Source organism: Nicotiana tomentosiformis, chromosome 7, assembly GCF_000390325.3.
Source record: "Nicotiana tomentosiformis chromosome 7, ASM39032v3, whole genome shotgun sequence".
Lineage (NCBI taxonomy): Eukaryota > Viridiplantae > Streptophyta > Magnoliopsida > Solanales > Solanaceae > Nicotiana > Nicotiana tomentosiformis.
In genome coordinates, this window is record NC_090818.1 from 48356830 (window position 1) to 48374180 (window position 17351).

The 17351-nt window shown below is 35.6% G+C and overlaps 3 protein-coding genes across 7 annotated transcripts; 1 reads left to right on the top strand and 2 right to left on the bottom strand.

The window, feature by feature from the left end:
• Positions 1–764: 764 nt before the first annotated feature.
• LOC104095961 (uncharacterized) lies at positions 765–7592 on the top strand. The gene is made up of 9 exons (XM_070181504.1): positions 765–903; positions 2026–2177; positions 2395–2507; positions 3242–3320; positions 3863–3891; positions 4454–4547; positions 5232–5321; positions 6130–6319; positions 6975–7592. The coding sequence occupies exons 2-9, from the start codon at positions 2034–2036 to the stop codon at positions 7442–7444; spliced, it is 1209 nt and encodes a 402-aa protein (XP_070037605.1). The 5' UTR covers positions 765–903; positions 2026–2033; the 3' UTR covers positions 7445–7592.
• Positions 7593–9495: 1903 nt separating this feature from the next.
• LOC104095960 (probable protein phosphatase 2C 55) lies at positions 9496–12287 on the bottom strand. Of its 2 annotated transcripts, none has more exons than XM_009602216.4 (2): positions 12029–12287; positions 9496–10886 (listed from the first exon to the last, which is right to left on the bottom strand). In XM_009602216.4, exon 2 carries the CDS (start codon positions 10875–10877, stop codon positions 9744–9746), a length of 1134 nt encoding a protein of 377 aa, XP_009600511.1. In that variant the 5' UTR covers positions 10878–10886; positions 12029–12287; the 3' UTR covers positions 9496–9743. The 2 variants fall into 2 exon arrangements, with proteins under 2 accessions (XP_009600511.1, XP_009600510.1); XM_009602215.4 differs by having other exon boundaries at positions 9496–10944; positions 12029–12221.
• A 2178-nt stretch (positions 12288–14465) lies between these two features.
• On the bottom strand, positions 14466–17272 carry LOC104095959 (uncharacterized). 4 transcript variants are annotated; one of them, XM_009602214.4, is made up of 2 exons: positions 17145–17272; positions 14466–15764 (listed from the first exon to the last, which is right to left on the bottom strand). In XM_009602214.4, the coding sequence occupies exon 2, from the start codon at positions 15644–15646 to the stop codon at positions 15149–15151; it is 498 nt and encodes a 165-aa protein (XP_009600509.1). In that variant the 5' UTR covers positions 15647–15764; positions 17145–17272; the 3' UTR covers positions 14466–15148. The 4 variants fall into 4 exon arrangements, with proteins under 4 accessions (XP_009600509.1, XP_009600507.1, XP_009600508.1 ...); XM_009602212.4 differs by having other exon boundaries at positions 14466–15770; positions 17145–17262; XM_009602213.4 differs by having other exon boundaries at positions 17085–17254.
• Positions 17273–17351: the final 79 nt, after the last annotated feature.

Below are 17351 nucleotides of genomic sequence, written 5' to 3' on the forward strand. Positions count from 1 at the left end.
TTCTTATTAAACATGGACCCCTCAATGTTTAAGACATTTGATTAGACATAGAGAAATGAAGAGAGATAGGGGTCCGAAACATGGACTCGACCGCACACGCAAGTCATAACACATAATACAAGGCTGTTCGAGACCTTAAGTCCCGAACGAGACATCAATTATCAAAACGACATGTCGAATCGTTACAGTCTTTTAAATTTTTAAAATTTTTAATATTTACCCACAACTTTTTCTAATTTTAATCTGACTCCGACCCCTTTAATTACCCTTCTTTTGTTAACCAAACCATGCGACCTAAATTCTTACAAAAGTCTTTTTTTAACTCATTCTTCCTTGTTTCTACACCGTCAACCTACTTCCGCTTCACCATTGTTCAGTGAGTACTCTCGTTGTCATCAATACAATGAGATTTAGGTTCTGGGTGCTATGAGGTTCCACTTTTTGAACTTTGGGGTTTTCTATTATTTTATTATTAGAGAGATTGGCATTTTAAATATGTAAATTGGATTTGTTGTAGAGTTTAGTTTTACATTGTAGAGTTAACTACAATTTATGCATCTGGGTTAGTTCGTTCGTTTTTCCTTTAAATCATTTAGAGTTTTATAATTTAGGGGTATTTTTGTCCAAATATTAATTACTTATTAGAAATTGGGTATAAGTTACATAATTTTTTAAAAATTGGGTATAGGTTGCACATCCCATTTCCTTGGCGATCACAGATCAGCCCACACTCACAACCCAATCCCAATAACTTAGTCCAGTTAGACGACTTCAACCCAAAATACTAACGGTTTTTGGCTCCTCTCTCTTTAGTCGATTGAAAATTTGCAACTGCCCTGCGCTCAAAGCACACTAGTCCCCCTCGCCGTTGCTGTTGCCGCTGGTCACCGTCCTCGTCCAGAGGTACTTAACTTTCCTCTTACCTCTTCTATGTGACTATATTATTGAAATTATTGTACTAAAGTTATACGTATCAGCCAGCTTCGTAATTCTGTTACCAAGATCTGTTTACCTTGTTTTTGTATTCTGCTCTAACTTATTGAAGATATGGCCCAAAAAAAAAAATTTCTAGGGATTATTTTTATGTTGTATTTTTCTTGTCTGCAGCTTCATTGTGGACTAATGTTTTATGTCCAATATTGTGTTGCCTCTTTGATATTCATGCTTTCGCCTTTCCGCTTTTTGAGTTCATGTAAAAAGCTTCATTAATTTTCTTTACTAATTGAAGCAGATGAAATTGTGAATAGTGTTGCCATAATTGAAGTGCAATGTGTATGTATTGCAATTTGAAGTGCAGTTGATGTAGTGCTTCAATTTTTTAAATGCATGACTTGAGATTGGTCATTAGGCCCCTTCCACCCTTACAGAAACTAAGCCAACTTGTTTGTGCCAAAGGTAAAAATTACAACAACAACAACAACAACCCAGTAAAATCCCACTAATGGGGTCTGGGGAGGGTAGTGAGTACGCAAACCTTACCCCTACCCCGAAGGAGTAGAGAGGCTGTTTCCGAAAGACCCTCGGCTCAAAAAAACAAAAAGACAAAAGGAGACTATTAGCATCACAACAACAATCATAGGATAAATAGAAACACCATGAAATCCAGAAGAAGGATGCAAAGCAAAGGGAGACAATATTAGTATCACCACAATAATCATAAGAACAATAGTAACACCATGAAATCTAGAAGAAAGATGCAAAAAGCAAAAAGCAAAAAGGTAAAAATTGAAAAGCAAAAAGGTTTGGAGGCCCCCTTTTTGGCCAGATTAAGCCTAGATGAAAGAGTGCAAACTGAAAACTGACAAAAAGGTTTACGTTTGTGATTTTACAAAACCGAAAACTGCCAAACCTAACCAAAATTTTCAAAGATCAATTGAACTGACTGATGCCCACCCCTAAATGCTAATGGGTTTACGACAATATGAAATAGGGTCAATGTTGTATTTAGCAAAGAAGAGAATAAAAGCATGTAATTGCGACACAGTTTTCGGATTTGTAATGTCTTATACTTTTACCCCGTCACAGCTGAAATTATGGGCTCAGAGATGGAAATAGTTGAGCAGAGGCTAAAAGCTTTTGTGGGTCAGCTCCAGACAGAGTTTGCCATTCTTGATCGACTCGTTCACAAAAACAAGAACCAGCATAGAAGATGCTCATACTTCCAGTACCTCTTAAAGGTTGTATTTTAACCAATTTTTATTCATATATGCATGTGGGATTAATGGGATTTGCTTTGTTTTTAAAACAAAGAACTAGCATTGAAGATGCTCCTATTTCCAGTACCTCTTAAAGGTTGTTCCAAAGTTTATTCATATACACATAGGGTGGTTGCAGGGTTTTCTTTTTCTTCCAATGTGCACTTCTTACTTGATATGCTTGTTTTGATGTTATTAGGTGAGACGAGATTTGAGGCTCCTCCAAGCAGCTAATTTGGAGGAGGTTTTGAGTGCCTCTTTTCAAATTCTTTATGGGAAAAGACCCAAGCAAAAAGTGCAGCTTTTGGAAAGGTACTCATGACTCCTTTAAAGTACCTATTTTTGGCTTTTAGATTTTGATTGTTATAGTTCTTCTAGTGATCGTACGCCAGGTTTGGAATTTGATTAATTCATAAATGTATACCACTTTTCACATCTGACATGAGTAAACTTTGATTTCAGAGTGAGCATTTATCGTACCCTTGCATTTTTCTGCTCCTATATTGATGTTTAACCACTTTTTGAGTGAAAATTTTGAACTGACATACACGGACGCTTGAAACTGAAATTTTGTTCCCTACTTATATGATGGTTTATCAATAATCATCCATCTCTTTGTATTGCTTGCAAGTGCAAGTATTTGCTGATTAAAATGGTTGAGTGTTTCTTGATCTCCACCATTTGTTAAATTATATATGCTACCATCAATCTGCTGTTTGAAGTATCTCCACAGAAGGTGCACTGCACAAAATTAAGTCATTTTTATAGGATTTGTCATGGAAAAAGTGGCTGTTTATGTGATAACAATCATTTTGCAAGTTACGCCCATCTTTCTAGTTAACCGACAGATTGGAGGGAAATATTCTTACATGTAACAATTGCGACTATTTTCAGCGATAATATTCTTACAAGTAACAATAGAATTGTAATTATTTATGTCTTGCTCTTCCATTGAATTATACTTGCAAATTCTCTCCGCCCGTGCTCTAACCTATGATGATTCAGATAAATTGAACTTTTCATCCTCACTTTTTCATGGGTCTCAGCCTAAAGAGGAGAAGAACTGATGGTGGCAAACACAATTTTCTGGAGCGACTTTTAGGGGTTGCACACCTGTTGACGCAGGTATCATTGTTTTCTTTCTCACTTCTTGTTGTTCTCCTTTTAAAACCTTTCATCCAAGTCTGTAAGGCAACTCATGGCATTGGACTTCCATACTCAGCCTACCGTGAAGATTGGTTGCTAGAATTTACTGTCATTAACAACTGCTTCAGCCTCAGTTTTCGACATTTACCAGTAGGAAAGTGTAGAGAACTTCTATTTGGAGAACCTTAAGTATTGAATATTGGATATGGGTCTAAATGAAAGAACGTGAATAGTGAGGACTCATATAGCCAGCCCTAATTAGCTTAAGGTTGAGGCGTAAATATTGTTGTTCCATATACCTACAGGAATGATGATTTCTCTCTCTCTCTCTCTCTCTCTCTCTCTCTCTCTCTCTCTCTCTCTCTCTCTCTCTCTCTCTCTCTCTTCATTTCTCTATCTCTAATCAAATGTCTTAACATTGAGGGCTCCATGTTTAATAAGAATCATATTACAACAAGGAAAGCTTTAAGTTATCATTTTATTCAGTAGAAGTTCCTAATTTACTTATTCTTTTCTCGCAGATGGTTGAGCCAATGTTAAGGGCCGCTACGTATCCTTCTTGCTTCTTTTCTGCATACTAATACTTCATTTGATATGTTGATTGTGGGACAAGATTTACTTATGCCAATTGATGGTCATGGCCATCAAAGGCCATTGGTGGTTTCTTTTAGATTTGTTACATCTTTAATTAATAGAAAGAGCTTAAGTTGTTCATTTTTTTCCATAGCTCTCGGGGTGTGTGGAGGTGATTGGAGTAAGGAGGTTTTGTCTGAAATCATTGTGAGTGCTTACTTATTTATATACGTAGCAAACCATTTCTGTTCTTCAAACTACTAGACTTTTTGGCTTTTGTATAGCTGATTTGCTTTAAAATTACTGGTTTGCTAAATTAGTGTAGTTGGATATTCTTTGTACCTCCTTTCTTTCTTTTTGTCCATATCTTCATAATTTCATATGTTCTGTTTTCGTCTCATTTGTATGTTGAATTTGTTTTTCACCTTGTGCTGATTGATCTTCATTTAAAGTAAACACTTGGTCAATGTGCCTCTTTGCAAATTCCAATGTGAAATGTTTGCCGCATGCGATTGTTTTTTACCCTTAACAGTAGACAGGGAGATATCCACACTTCTTGCACGATCATTTTTTATGGGATTTTCGTTGACAATATTGGCTTTGCTTGCCCGAATAAGAGTTCTAGTTCAGCAAGTAAGTATTCTCAGGATGTTTTTATCATTTTATGAAATGTGAAGTGGTAAATGCACTCACTAACAAAAAAACATTTTAAATCATTTTAAATGCTCATTTCTTCATCGTACTGATAATAGTTAAGGTTGCAGACCCAACTTGTCTATGAAGGCCTAGTTGTTGTTGTACTTATAATAGTAAAGATTCTGCACATCGATTGTGTTCTTTCAAAATTTCAGTTTGTTGAAGTTCTAGTTTCCAGTAGAATACATTGGAGTCATGCCCCCAGGGCCTAGCTGAAGTGGCAAAGGGTGGTGGATTTGTGTCTTAGGTCACAGGTTCAAGCCCCCACACCATGCAAAGCAAAGCCTGGTATTTAAGTGGAGAAGGGTAGAGGGGCGGGCCCATTAGCCACCGAGTTTCGAAGGCTACGGTCGATCCAATGGATTGGCCCCGGACGGATTTCTCGGTCATAAAAAAAAAAAGAATACATTGGAGTCATGGTAATTTCTGGAACTTATTTAATTGGAGTAACTGATCTAATTCAAGAGTCTAGGGGATGGGAGTTATGTAAATAACGTGAGATTTTTTGCTCTTTTAGGAACATATATTTAAGGAAGTGAAAATCTTATGTCGAGCAAATTTGTTAAGGATGTCCAATGATTGAACAAGAAATTCTAATCAAATTTGGTTTATTCATTGCAGATGCTTCTTGATGTTGTTTGTGTATTCAACAATGTCTCCTCTTTATCTCAGAGGGAACAAGCCATAAAATTGACTCAAGATGGATTTGAGGTTGTTAAAATTGCAACTTGTCTCTATGTTTTTCTGGTGCAATGCAAGAAATTCTCTTCCTTCTTTTACTCCCTTTTGTTTTAACTTGCTTTTTTGATTGGTTTAATTAGTTCGGTTAAGGTCAAGAAATGGTTAGAAAAGTCAAGAGAGTCATACTACTCGCACGTACATTGTTGAGATAAGAAAAATGATATACAACTTTGGATCTGCTTTATCAAGGACAAAATATCGTGGGCAAAGGTCCAACTTCCTAGCCACAGATATCTGATCAGGAGCCATGCTTTTTCTTATATGAATTACTTGTTACATTGTGCATGATGTATTGCAATACTTTTTTTTCAGATCTTCTGGAGGCCTCAAAGAGGCGTCTATCTCAATATTTATGGCATAGACTGCACATACTTCAAAGCTACTCCGATTTTGTTAATCAATAAGTCAAAGTGTTTCCAATTACCGTCTCGTGTATTAAACTGCACACAGCATGATACTTTACCAGGAAACCATGTTTTGTTTAATGCCAATTGCTTAGAATCACTCCAGGTGTTACTAGCCCCCCTCCCCAAAAAAAAAAAAAGAAACAACAACCATGTACCCTCGACATGTCTGTGTGCTTCGTGTGTGTTGGCGAACAGTAAGATGTTTCTCAGAGTAAATAGTGGAACAAGATACTAGATGACTGTTTTTGTGCTGATTGTTGTGATAAAATATACACGTTGGTCCCATCACAAAGTGAACTTTGATAGTCATTAATAACAACCCTTAGATGAAAATCAAGAAAGCAAATGTTCAATATTTTGTGCCATTGCAGGTTTTTAGAGAATACTTTCCACCAAAGCAGCAGGTGGTTTTCCTCGAATGTCTTTGGAAATCTGATAAGTATGTGTTAGTTGAGAGACAAACTGAGAAACATGCTGGAAGCCAGGAAAAGGAGGTCGGAGAAGATGTTTCTGTAGAAGCATCTAAAATTCAGTACGAAAGCATTGAGATTTTCCTAGGAGGTAACCACAGACCAAGAGTTCTTATAAGTGTCTTGTTTTCTTTATCGAACATATTCAATCAGTTTGAGCTAGAAGTAAATTCAAGGTTGCACATGATGGTTGCATTTAAGAGAGTATTATCCAGTGTTTTGCTGTTTGTCTGTTTTATCATTCAGTTTGACAGTAATTCTGTCTTACTCTTATCAGGGATTGTTTATTATTTTCCTTTGTGTTCATGGAAGACTTGTCTGTTGCATGTCTTTCTAGTGCTTCTTACTCCTTGAAGCTATAGATAGATTCATCGGGGGAGTTTTTTTCCTTCACATGACTTTTCCTGGTTCTCTCTTTATACTATGCGAGAAAGGCCCACCTGATGTCTTCAGCAACATATTATTGTAGATAAGTTGATAAAGAGGGTGATTTATGCTCTTGCTTTGAATACTTATTGCTATCTTCAGTATATGATCTTTTTCTGCTAAGGAAGAAAAAGGAAAATAAAAGGAACGCTGTTAATAACAAAATGATAAGAAACACCCATTGATTCTGTTAATTAGTTCTGTGCATTTTGTTAATTAGAATGTTTTCGGTAACTGCGACGTGGCTCTTTGTTTGTTGCTGATTTTCAGTTTTTTTCCTCTATAATTTTGTGCATTACTTTTTCTGGGATCTTGTGTAGATGAGGAACCTGGAAAGATAACCTCTAATGATTTGGCTGAGGATGGTCAAGCTGTAATCGACAAAGACAAAGCAAATTCGTTGGAGAATCCTATAGATTTGGCTGAGGATGGTCAAGCTGTAATGGACAAAGATAAAGCAAATTCTTTGCAGGATCCTATCCAAGAGAGTAATGATGAATTTCGAGCTCAAGTTGATTCAGCTATTGCAGGACCTTCTGGCAATAATTTTAATGCTACTGAAGCTGGAGCGCTCCCAAGTTCATCACCCAACAAGAATCCGGCGAAAGCTAAACCTGGATCAAAGAATAATGTTGCATTTGTTTCAGTTAAAAGACCAGCTGTGTCAACAAAGAGTGAATTGGAGTTTGACATTTATGGAATTGAAAAGGGTGATAATCCTAGTGTAGATAAAGAAGATCCATTTTTCAGTTTACTTACTGCTGGAAATATGAAGAGCAGTCTATTCTAAACTTCACGTAAGTTTTGTTTTCCCTTTTTTTTCTTCCTCTAAACTTTGTCGCGGGTACCTTTGTGTACATATTTATGTTAAAGCTTTCCCTGCATTTGAACAAGTCATCCAAATTGGTTTTTGAATTTTAAGAGTTGGTTCTCAATCATGTCCTTTCTGGAACGAGTTAAATTTTTTGGTACAACTCTTAATAATTAGCTGTGTCATTAGTTACTAGTCCGTCAATACTTTTTCAGTACGAGAGCAGTAGGAAATTCTTATTTTTGCTGTGACGTTTTAAAACACTAGTGTCAAATTCAAAAGTCATATAATATGTATAATTCATAGCATCTTAGGGAGCTAAATATGAACTCCATTTCCAATCCAAACATTGTTTTTGTTCTTTCTTTTATAAAAATATCATAATCATGATTTCCTGGACAACTTACTATTAACAGTTTACAAGTGCATAAAATCTGAAAAATCGAATTCCGAACCGGATTGAATTAGTTCGGTATTTTAGTATCGGTTTATTCGGTATTTCGGTATATGAATTTCGGTTCTTCGGTATTTCGGTAAGGTCCTCGGTATGAAGGTTTCGATATTTCGGTATACTGAAATACCGAATTATATAAGTGCACCTTCCTTCACTACCCAGCCCAAATTATCAATTTCCAGCCCAAATTTTCAACTTATTAGTTCTTACCCCTAGCTAATAGCCCACTAAGACTAAGCCCAACACCCCAACCTAACAATAGTTTAGGCTTTCTTGGAATTTAGCTGATTGCTTTCAGTGTGCTTCAGCAGCACACTGGAAGGTCCCCTATGCCTAATTGTGATGCAAAATTTAATTACTAAGTGCTCGAGAAAATAGATAATGATGTGATTTTTATTATAAATTTATTAGAAGCAAAGGACACATTCTGTTGCTATGCTCATGCAGTGATTTCTATTAGAAATTATTAGAAGGAATTGCTCACATTATGTTGTTGCTATGCTCATTTATCATGTTACTAGTTTCTGCTCACATGCGTTGCACATGTATACCATATCAATCAGTATAAATATTTTAAACATAACATGAATAAGGAAATCAAAAATTACTTCTTTTAGTTAGGTTTGATAAACAACCATACATAAACTATAAAAGAATAAAAATTAAGAGACCGATAATTATTTTTCTTAATACAATTTTATTTTATTTTTAAATTAAAATACATGAAGAGATGTGGAGTTTATGAAAGATAAATCGCAGATGAAAAAGATCTGGCTCTATAAATATATAATGCAAGTAAATTAAATTGAGTAGTTTACTTTATATCCCTTTTTAAATTAAAAAATAAGTACACATATAATCAAGAATTAAATAGTAAATTAAAATAGAACCAAATAACAATAATAATATGTAGCACAACTGCTACAGTATTCCAAGTGACAGAATCACATGCATGGAGTGCAAATAACATTTTTACAATTATAATGCTTTTAATCTCATAGCAATACTGGTGAGTATGGTGATGAAACTGCATCAAATTTAGAAACGTAACTATGTTTCTATGATTAGTGTACTATATGAGTTCTTCGGGATGAACATTTTTATAGGGAGGAACATTTTTATAGAGGATATTTTGGTCCTTGAAAGATATTTTAATAAAATAATTTCACCTAAAAATTTTCACACTTATAATATAGTATGATGATTAGAAATTTTCTAATGAATTAAAGTTCAGCAGTTCATCACTATTTAGTTTACAAAGACTTTGTACGATAACCATACAAGAAGATACCGAATTACGGTATTTGGTACGCACAATTAATATACCAAATATCGAACCGTAATTTTCAAATACCGTACCGAACGCCCACCCCTAGTGCTTATTAGCTACTAATAATTTATCCGTTTGTATAACTCCATGCACTTGTTGTACTTAGTCTTTAGACTTGAGAGAATAGTATCTTAGTAGACGTGCGGATAACTCTTTCGATCTTTCAGAGAGCATAATTGTCTGCAAGTAGATAGTAATTTAATGTCAACACCAACCTTTTACCAAGTAAAGCCTCTGCTAAGTAAATTATACAGAAGAAAATCATTCAAATAAATTCTAATGATTCCAAGATGCTGTTTGAATTTCAAAAAGTAAAACACTTGGGTGAAACTGAGGTTAAACCTCAGCTATTCCCAAGATGCAGCTTTATAGCTCTCATTCTTTTCTTCCCCAAACAAATCAAAACGCAAATATTCTAACTGATGCCTCTGATTTCCGGTACTATAATGTCCGACTCTCCACCAGCTGTTGATCCTGCTTCAAATTCCAGCATGTTATGAATTTTCATTATTCATTATGTAAGAAACAACTACAGTTATGTCGTCCAGCTTCCCACCATGGTACTCAAATCCAGCCTCCTGGGCTCCATCAGAGAAAGGCGACGACTTATTAGTATCCATTGCTCTTTGTTGTGCCAGTTCTGCTATCCTCTGAGCAGTCATTTGAGGCCCTAAGCCAGCTTCCACAGACTGAAGTACAACTACTTTGATATCTTCGTCATACAAGTTATCAAAAAGCCCATCTGTACCAGCAATTAGGACATCTCCAGGTGCAACGGCAATTTTAAACACCATGGCAGAACTAGGTGAATCGCCAGCATTATTGCAATCTAGTTGATAAGGAAAATTAAAACCATGTTGTTGTGCAGGGGATTTAAACGTGGCATATCCATGTCTAACCAACATAAATCCGCTATCTCCTAAATTAACTGCATAAAGACCCTCATCGGTGAGTGCAACAATACAAGCAGTAGAAGAACCTTTTGCTTTTGTTCTCACATAAGCTTTATCCAGTGCCCTGATTAAGTCTATGGAGCCTTTTGGTTCCTCCTGAATTGCAGCTAAAGAGTTAGACATTAACTCGCGGGCATACAGCCCAGCATCAATACCAAGATCAGCCCATCCACCAACACCATCAGCTACACCGATAGCTTGTGTAAGGGTACACATAAAATGAGCATCCTCTCCACCAGTCTTTGCTTTAGCAGGATGAGGCAGGTAAAAAGATCCTGAATTTAGCTTCAAGGGGATCTTTGCTTCAGAAGAATCAGCAGCAGTATTAGCAACTTGCTCCTCGCCCTTAGCATTATCCGAAGACACACCAGGAGCAGAAGCAGTTCCAGAAGAGAAACACGTAGGGGATAAGTTGTGTAAACCTTCTGATCCAATTTCTATGTATGATTTGGGATTGGCCCACCTCTTTGTAACATGAGTCGTGAAGTACTGGAAAAGCATATTGTTGGGATGTCCTTTATTTCTCAAACTCATGTTGATTTTTCTAACTTTCTCAAAGCCTCGTTTGTTGTAAGAAACAGTGCAGTTCATTGACAAACCACATTGCAAGCGCCTAGCAGTGATATTACCAACAAAATGACCAATATGAGAAGTTCTTGAACCACAAACAGCCATTGTCCCGTTCTGAGTGTCAATGCCAAATGAAGGTCAGTAAGCAGCAGATACTTAAGGCAGATGAGTTCTGCAAATGTATCCACCAAAGAAGAATTATAAAACTACTTATGAAGTCATATCTCTAAATCATGCATTTGCTTATCTTCTTTTAATTGACAAACTAGATAAAGAAAACTGATAAAGCAAGACGATAGCGAGTCCATAAGAAGCAAGACATGCACAACACAAGATTCCGCGTCTCACTTTCAATTAGTTCTCATCAACAAAGAGTTCATAATACATAGATTCTGTAATCAATTTCAGGCTAGAAAACACAAGCTGTAAAGCTTGCCAAATAAAACCTATTAAGTGATGAAACTACCATTTTACATGAAAGACAGATATCTAGAAATTTGACTTCATCAAATAAAGAAAGTGAAAACATCGATATCTAACGGATACACAATTTTAGGGAGGAGCTTATTAGCAACAAAATTTACAAACACATCCTTTAAAGTCAACCTTCATAATCCGATTAAGACAGTAAGCTCAAAAGACTAAATTTGCATCCCACTTTTCATAAACACATTATAAAAGCAAAACCTTGAGCTTTGTTTCTGGGCAAGTGAAATGAATTTTGCTATTGTAGACATTGGTATACCATAGGCGTATTGCTGCAGAGAAGTTGACAAATATAATCAACCAATCATTCAACTACCCTCAGCCCTAAACTACTCGGGTCGGCTATATAAATCATATGTATCAATAACGTTCTATTGAGATCCAAAGTTTCACATAGAATAAGAATAAAAATGTCACCTTTATTCTTATCAAGTCAAAAAGCAATTAGCATTTAGCTAGGATGTCTACGTCATACCCGTGAATGCAGGATGCCTTGTGGACCGGACTGGTTTAAGTCAAAAAGCAATTAGCAGATAGAGTCTACCTTAACAGCATAAAAACAGAACACAAACTGCTAGAAAGAAACAAAACACCAAAAGACCTAGTTCTGAGTAATTACTAACTATAACAAAATGAGAGTGATAATGAAGATTTTGAGCTATTTCCTCTTCCCTTATCAACAAGGCTTCCTCATTCAATACCAGAAAACATTTAAGAATAATTAAACAAGAAATACTAAGAAAGAGGAAAAGGGAATCAGCAGACTTCACCTCAAAGCTGTTTAAATCTTATCCCTTTATATGGAATTCTTTCACCGCCTGCAACTTTGCTGCCAAAGGAACTATCTTTATCCTCTTCTCTTCAAACCCCTATTCAAGAATTGCTTCTTTTTCCAGTGTTTTGAATGCAAGACCTGCAATCTTTCTTACTCTTTCTCTCCAAGGGTTCACTGTAGATTTTCACAAGACAATTAGTATAAATATCTCCCTTATTTTACTTATTTTGTATTCGTTTTCATTTTTCTTTTTCTGAAGCAATGGAATGATAGATGGATAAATAAGAGCTTAGAGCCCTATTAAATTAGGGTGAACCCTGCATTTTTTTTACAGGATATATAAGGTAATGTTTTTACACAAATGGTCCTTCTTTTGATTTTCATTTTGTCTAATCTTTAGGATTTTTCATTTGTCCCCTTTTGGCAAATTGATTTGAAGTTTTTAACCTGCTAGTAATAATGTTATGGAAAGTTTATGAGCTAGACTAAATTATTATCACCATAGTAATTCAACGTTACGACTATTAATTAATTTTACTAGTCATGTTCCGAAATTTCATACATATTGAAAGATGATTATAATAAAAGATTTGAGACAATAAATATTTCCTGTCCAATCTGAAAGTTATTTAGGAGGAAGCGTTCACAGTTCTGCAACTAGTTACTGCAAAATACTAATGCTTAAGAATTAAGTAGGCGTTTGAACATAAAAATTATAATTTTTGAAAAAAAGTAGTATTTGGAGTTAAGTTAAAAAATAGTATTTAAAATTATGTTTTGACATGCATTTCACTTGAAAAAATATTGTAGTTTTATGAGAGGGGAATACAAAATTCTAACCTTATTTTTGTTTGTGAAGCACTATTTTCGAAATTTCAAATAAAATTTGAAGGACAAATATATTTTTTAAAAAGAAAAAAAAAGTTAATGGACAAACGGGGCCTAAGTGTACCACATAGAAAAAGTGTTTTCCTTTTGATATTCTCCGGGTGGGAGACTTTTTGTTATTTAAACTTTGGAGTTGTCTGATTTTTACAGTTAGGGACATGTAATTGATAGATGAAAAGAAAATGCCAAAGGCAAAATAAAGCATATTATTTACTATCTATAATAATAAATATATTAGATTATTGGGGCACCATCATTAGCTATTATTATGGAAATGAAGCAATTTAGGTATCAATAATCAGAGTGGCGCAGCGGAAGCGTGGTGGGCCCATAACCCACAGGTCCCAGGATCGAAACCTGGCTCTGATATTTAGCAAACTTTGTGAGCTTGCTATAATCCTAACCAACATCTTTTGTCCCTTTTTCATTTTTCATTTCTTCTTTTGTTTAGTCCATTAATATAAAACAATAAATTCTTGAGAGAAATTTTTTTCCTCGGGTGATAAATTTATTTTGTTCATTTATTTTTCCTCTATGTGCACTTCTTTTTATTCTTTTGGGAGGGAATGGTGGGATGTAATGGAAGAGTACTCACACATTTGGAGCGAGAGATTTGTATTATTGTCAAATGAGTTGAATGCTTGTTGGAGGACAGAGGATTCGTATAGTTCAATCGAACTACAGGGAAGGTCACGTAGTTGACTTTATATTTTGTTTGAAATTTTCCTCTTGCATTCTAGTTCGTCAATATAGAACCTTACTCGACTATCGCAGTATATGATTGGTTACTTGTTAAATCTCAAGATAATTTGAACTTAATAAAGCCAGATTCCTTTTATCTTTCTGTTCAATAACAAAAGATGGAAAGCAAGAAGCCTAGAGCCTTAACTTCTTGTTATTTTTATATTCAACATGAAAATACATTGAGGAACAAGAGTCGGATGTTGGTTATTGAAGAGGTTCAGCTCATAGTACAAAGGTGACAAGACCTGGAGATATCAAAAGTGAGAATACTAACATGAGTAACGGAATACGTGAAAAACACAATCACCTGCCAATGAAAGATTTTCCGTGTTCAGGAATCTACCCGAATCAGATTTTTAAGGAACATATTGAGAGAGAATTGGATTTTGGTTAGATAATGTATGGTTGGTAAACAAAGATCAATTTTTTTAGCATGGTACAAAATGTACCATCAAATATTCAATATGATTCCACTGGATGTAGTTTCGTTCTAGTAACGGCTTAAAGGAGATTCTAGTGAAGACTTCATTAATAGTTCAAATGATCACCTTAATAGAAACAAGAAACCACCAAGTATCAATCCAAAATCAAATTTCTTTGAAGATTGTACAATTAGAGTGGACCAATTTCACCAATATCAAAGAAGTAACAGCCGACGTTAACTAAGAAACATTTGGCAGCTTTGATTCCTGGGCCAAAGCTGAAATATGTTCAGCTCAACAGCAAAATACAGTTTTTTATCCAAAGGGGTGGGGTTGCGTGGGGGGTGGGGGAGATTAAGGGAATAAAACCAAAATATTATCACCAATTCTTGGTTGAAATGAGCTTAACTGAATGCACAAGTAGTTAGAAGCTGGCACGAGAGTTAAGCATCTTTATTGTTTTTGTACTACAAACACATGAATAGAGTGATTGCCAGTGCCACCCAATCTCCCATCACCCTAGTTTACACTTCATTAGATGGAGAACATACAGTAAAGAAGTTACATGAAAGAACTATGAATATGGCACAACCAAAATTGCAATACAAGAATCAGAACATGATCCGAGCCCCTACTGACCTCTCTTCAACCTCAGGCTCAGGGCCATCACCTTGCCTCCTACCAAGCTAAGATCTAGAATAAATGTAATGGCTTAGGCTTCCCTGTTGCTCAAAAGATAGCAACAAAAAATTGCCCAGCTGAAATGTGGAGCAAAGGCACAATCGGATCCCTCATCTTGCAAGAAATCGAGTACTTCAGTATGCTGGAAATAGGCTGTCATGATATCAGATATCTCTAGTAAGCCTTGGCAACCTGCAGACGTGCTTCCAGCTAGCCGTTACGCCAGACAAAAGCTTGGTTCATTGGCCACAAAACCCAAAAAGAAAAAGAAAGGGAGCAATAAGCTCATAACCAGCATGTTTTCTGCGGTAGAAGTTGCGGAATGTAATTGCCCAATAGCAATTTCTGGATTCACTTATAGGGATCTAAAGGCTGCATACCTAAGCTGGGTTCTCAGAAAGCTTTGAGAAACCAAGCTTCTTCAGGCGACTCTTCATAGGGGTTGCCCATGTTTTTTCCGCACTACCACATTTTATGTCCACAATTTCCACCAAGGTCGGTCTCTTTCTGTCCGTTTTCTGCCTAATAGGAGTTCCATCTGCTGAAGAATTGTCTGCTTCTAGTATTGGCCTTTGAGGAGTTTTACAATTATAGTGCTTTGCCTTCTTGACTATCTCAGGGCTATTTTTATTATCTTCAGACACCCAACTGCTGCTAGCCTCATCAATTGATGTTCTTGGCTTCATTCTTTTAGGACTGGTAGCATCACCAGCAGAGAATGAACAAACAGAAGGAGACCTATAACTATGTGATATAGATGTTGGAGAAGCAGATGTTTTTGAATCTAATTCTCTTGACATGAGGGCACTGATCGTACCAGTTGTTCCCACTTTAATAGAACCTCCACCACCCCTCATGGACTCTAATGTCTGAACCATAACTCTTTCCGGATATTCTGAGATTGCTCTAGACGATACTTGGATATACCCAACTGCGACAGGATAAGCTCATAAAAAGCCTGTCAATCTCTTTATAACATCCTGGTTGAGATGATTTCTGTATCTAAATTCAAGAGTAAAGACGATTAAGGAAAAGCATAGCAAAAGAGCTACGAGCAGAATGAGAGAATATATTTTCTCTAGACAAATTCCAATATCCTAAATTTATCAGGAACAAACATGTAAAAACAGAAAGATCATTATCATAAACAAGGAAGCTAGAATTAATAACTAAAAGTCATCCCAAGAAAAGCAAGATAACTTAAGAAACTGCAAAATAACAAAACATAAAGCTCACTGCCTGCATTTTCCGGTAAATAAATACGCTGTCAGGTTATAACAAGATCAAAAGTCAAAGGGAGTCATAACAGATTGTTTGTTAAGGGGTATACAGCTACGAGAAAACTGTACACGATTAACTAGTTATACTGATGCTTAGATTGGAAATGGAATTGTCTCATAAGTAGAGCCTAGATATGTCTAAGAGATGAAACATCCAACATGTTACCTAATCAAATTCAAACCCAATATCACAGAGAGAAAACAGATAACTATAGTACAATAGAAGCAGTAGTTGAGTTGCGCACAAGCTAGCCTCAACACAGCATTATCATTAAAATAAAAATAGAAGCCAAAAAACATAAGCCTAATTATCTAAGCTACATATTTTCTCCTGACAAACCATTTTTTAGTGGGAATGACTCTAGATGGACTTTTTTTTTTAACCACGCTTTATATTTTGACCTTGTTAGGGAAAGTTAAGGGAAAATAATCCCGTGTTAGAATTTTGAAGTACTAGAATTTTCAGCCACAACGCGAAAAATTCTGGTGATCGGTCATAATTTTGTGGCTAATTGCACAAAAATATGGCAAACGTAAGAATTTTGTGACAATCATCGTAACTTGCAAATTATGGCAATATTCTGACGAATCACCATAAGACTTTCCTAAGAATTTCTCACCAGCGTGCTTCAAAATTATGACTGGAGATTATTTTCCCAAGACTTTTCTTACCGGAATCAAAATTCTAACGGTGGCACCAAATGATCCTATTTGTGTCATTCTCCCTATTTTTTAGGGCTGTGATATCTAGGCCAGCTTCACAAATAACAAATTCTAAAGAAGGTAAAGAGACATTAAAATTGAAGTATTCAATCTATGAATCAACTAGACACGGTTAATAAGACCCAAAAGTTCTACAAGGGGAAAGATTGAAACTTTGGGAAGTCAATAGAACAAATAGATCTAAATTCTAAGCTGAGTGAGTACAGTATTCTGGATTGAAGCTCAATGAGATAACATGAAATCTATAAAGCAGAATACAACGATAAGGATTTCGATTAGAAGTTTAAAAATAAGCTAATGATTCGAAATTTACCTAAAAAAAGAGCGGCAATTGGAATTCTGAAAAAAAGTGTAAAGAGACAGGTTATTGTACCAAATTAAGATGAGCAAATCCCCTTTGTCAAGGGCGAGATTTGACTGCAGAAATTCGATGCATTTGTGTCATTCTCGAGAAAGGTATCTTGTGCCAAAAATGATGCATCAATCTCTATATTAACTTACACCTTGTTTGGATGGTGCTTAACCATGTTTTATAATGTATTATATTATATTATATTATATTATATTATATTATTTTATG

Coding starts and splice junctions, on each gene's coding strand:
- LOC104095961 (XM_070181504.1), top strand. CDS start 2,034: ATGGGCTCAGAGATGGAAATAGTTGAGCAGAGGCTAAAAGCTTTTGTG. Junction 4,548..5,231: donor TAAGAGTTCTAGTTCAGCAA/GTAAGTATTCTC, acceptor TATTCATTGCAG/ATGCTTCTTGATGTTGTTTG. Junction 5,322..6,129: donor TGACTCAAGATGGATTTGAG/GTTGTTAAAATT, acceptor GTGCCATTGCAG/GTTTTTAGAGAATACTTTCC.
- LOC104095960 (XM_009602216.4), bottom strand. CDS start 10,877: ATGGCTGTTTGTGGTTCAAGAACTTCTCATATTGGTCATTTTGTTGGT.
- LOC104095959 (XM_009602214.4), bottom strand. CDS start 15,646: ATGGTTCAGACATTAGAGTCCATGAGGGGTGGTGGAGGTTCTATTAAA.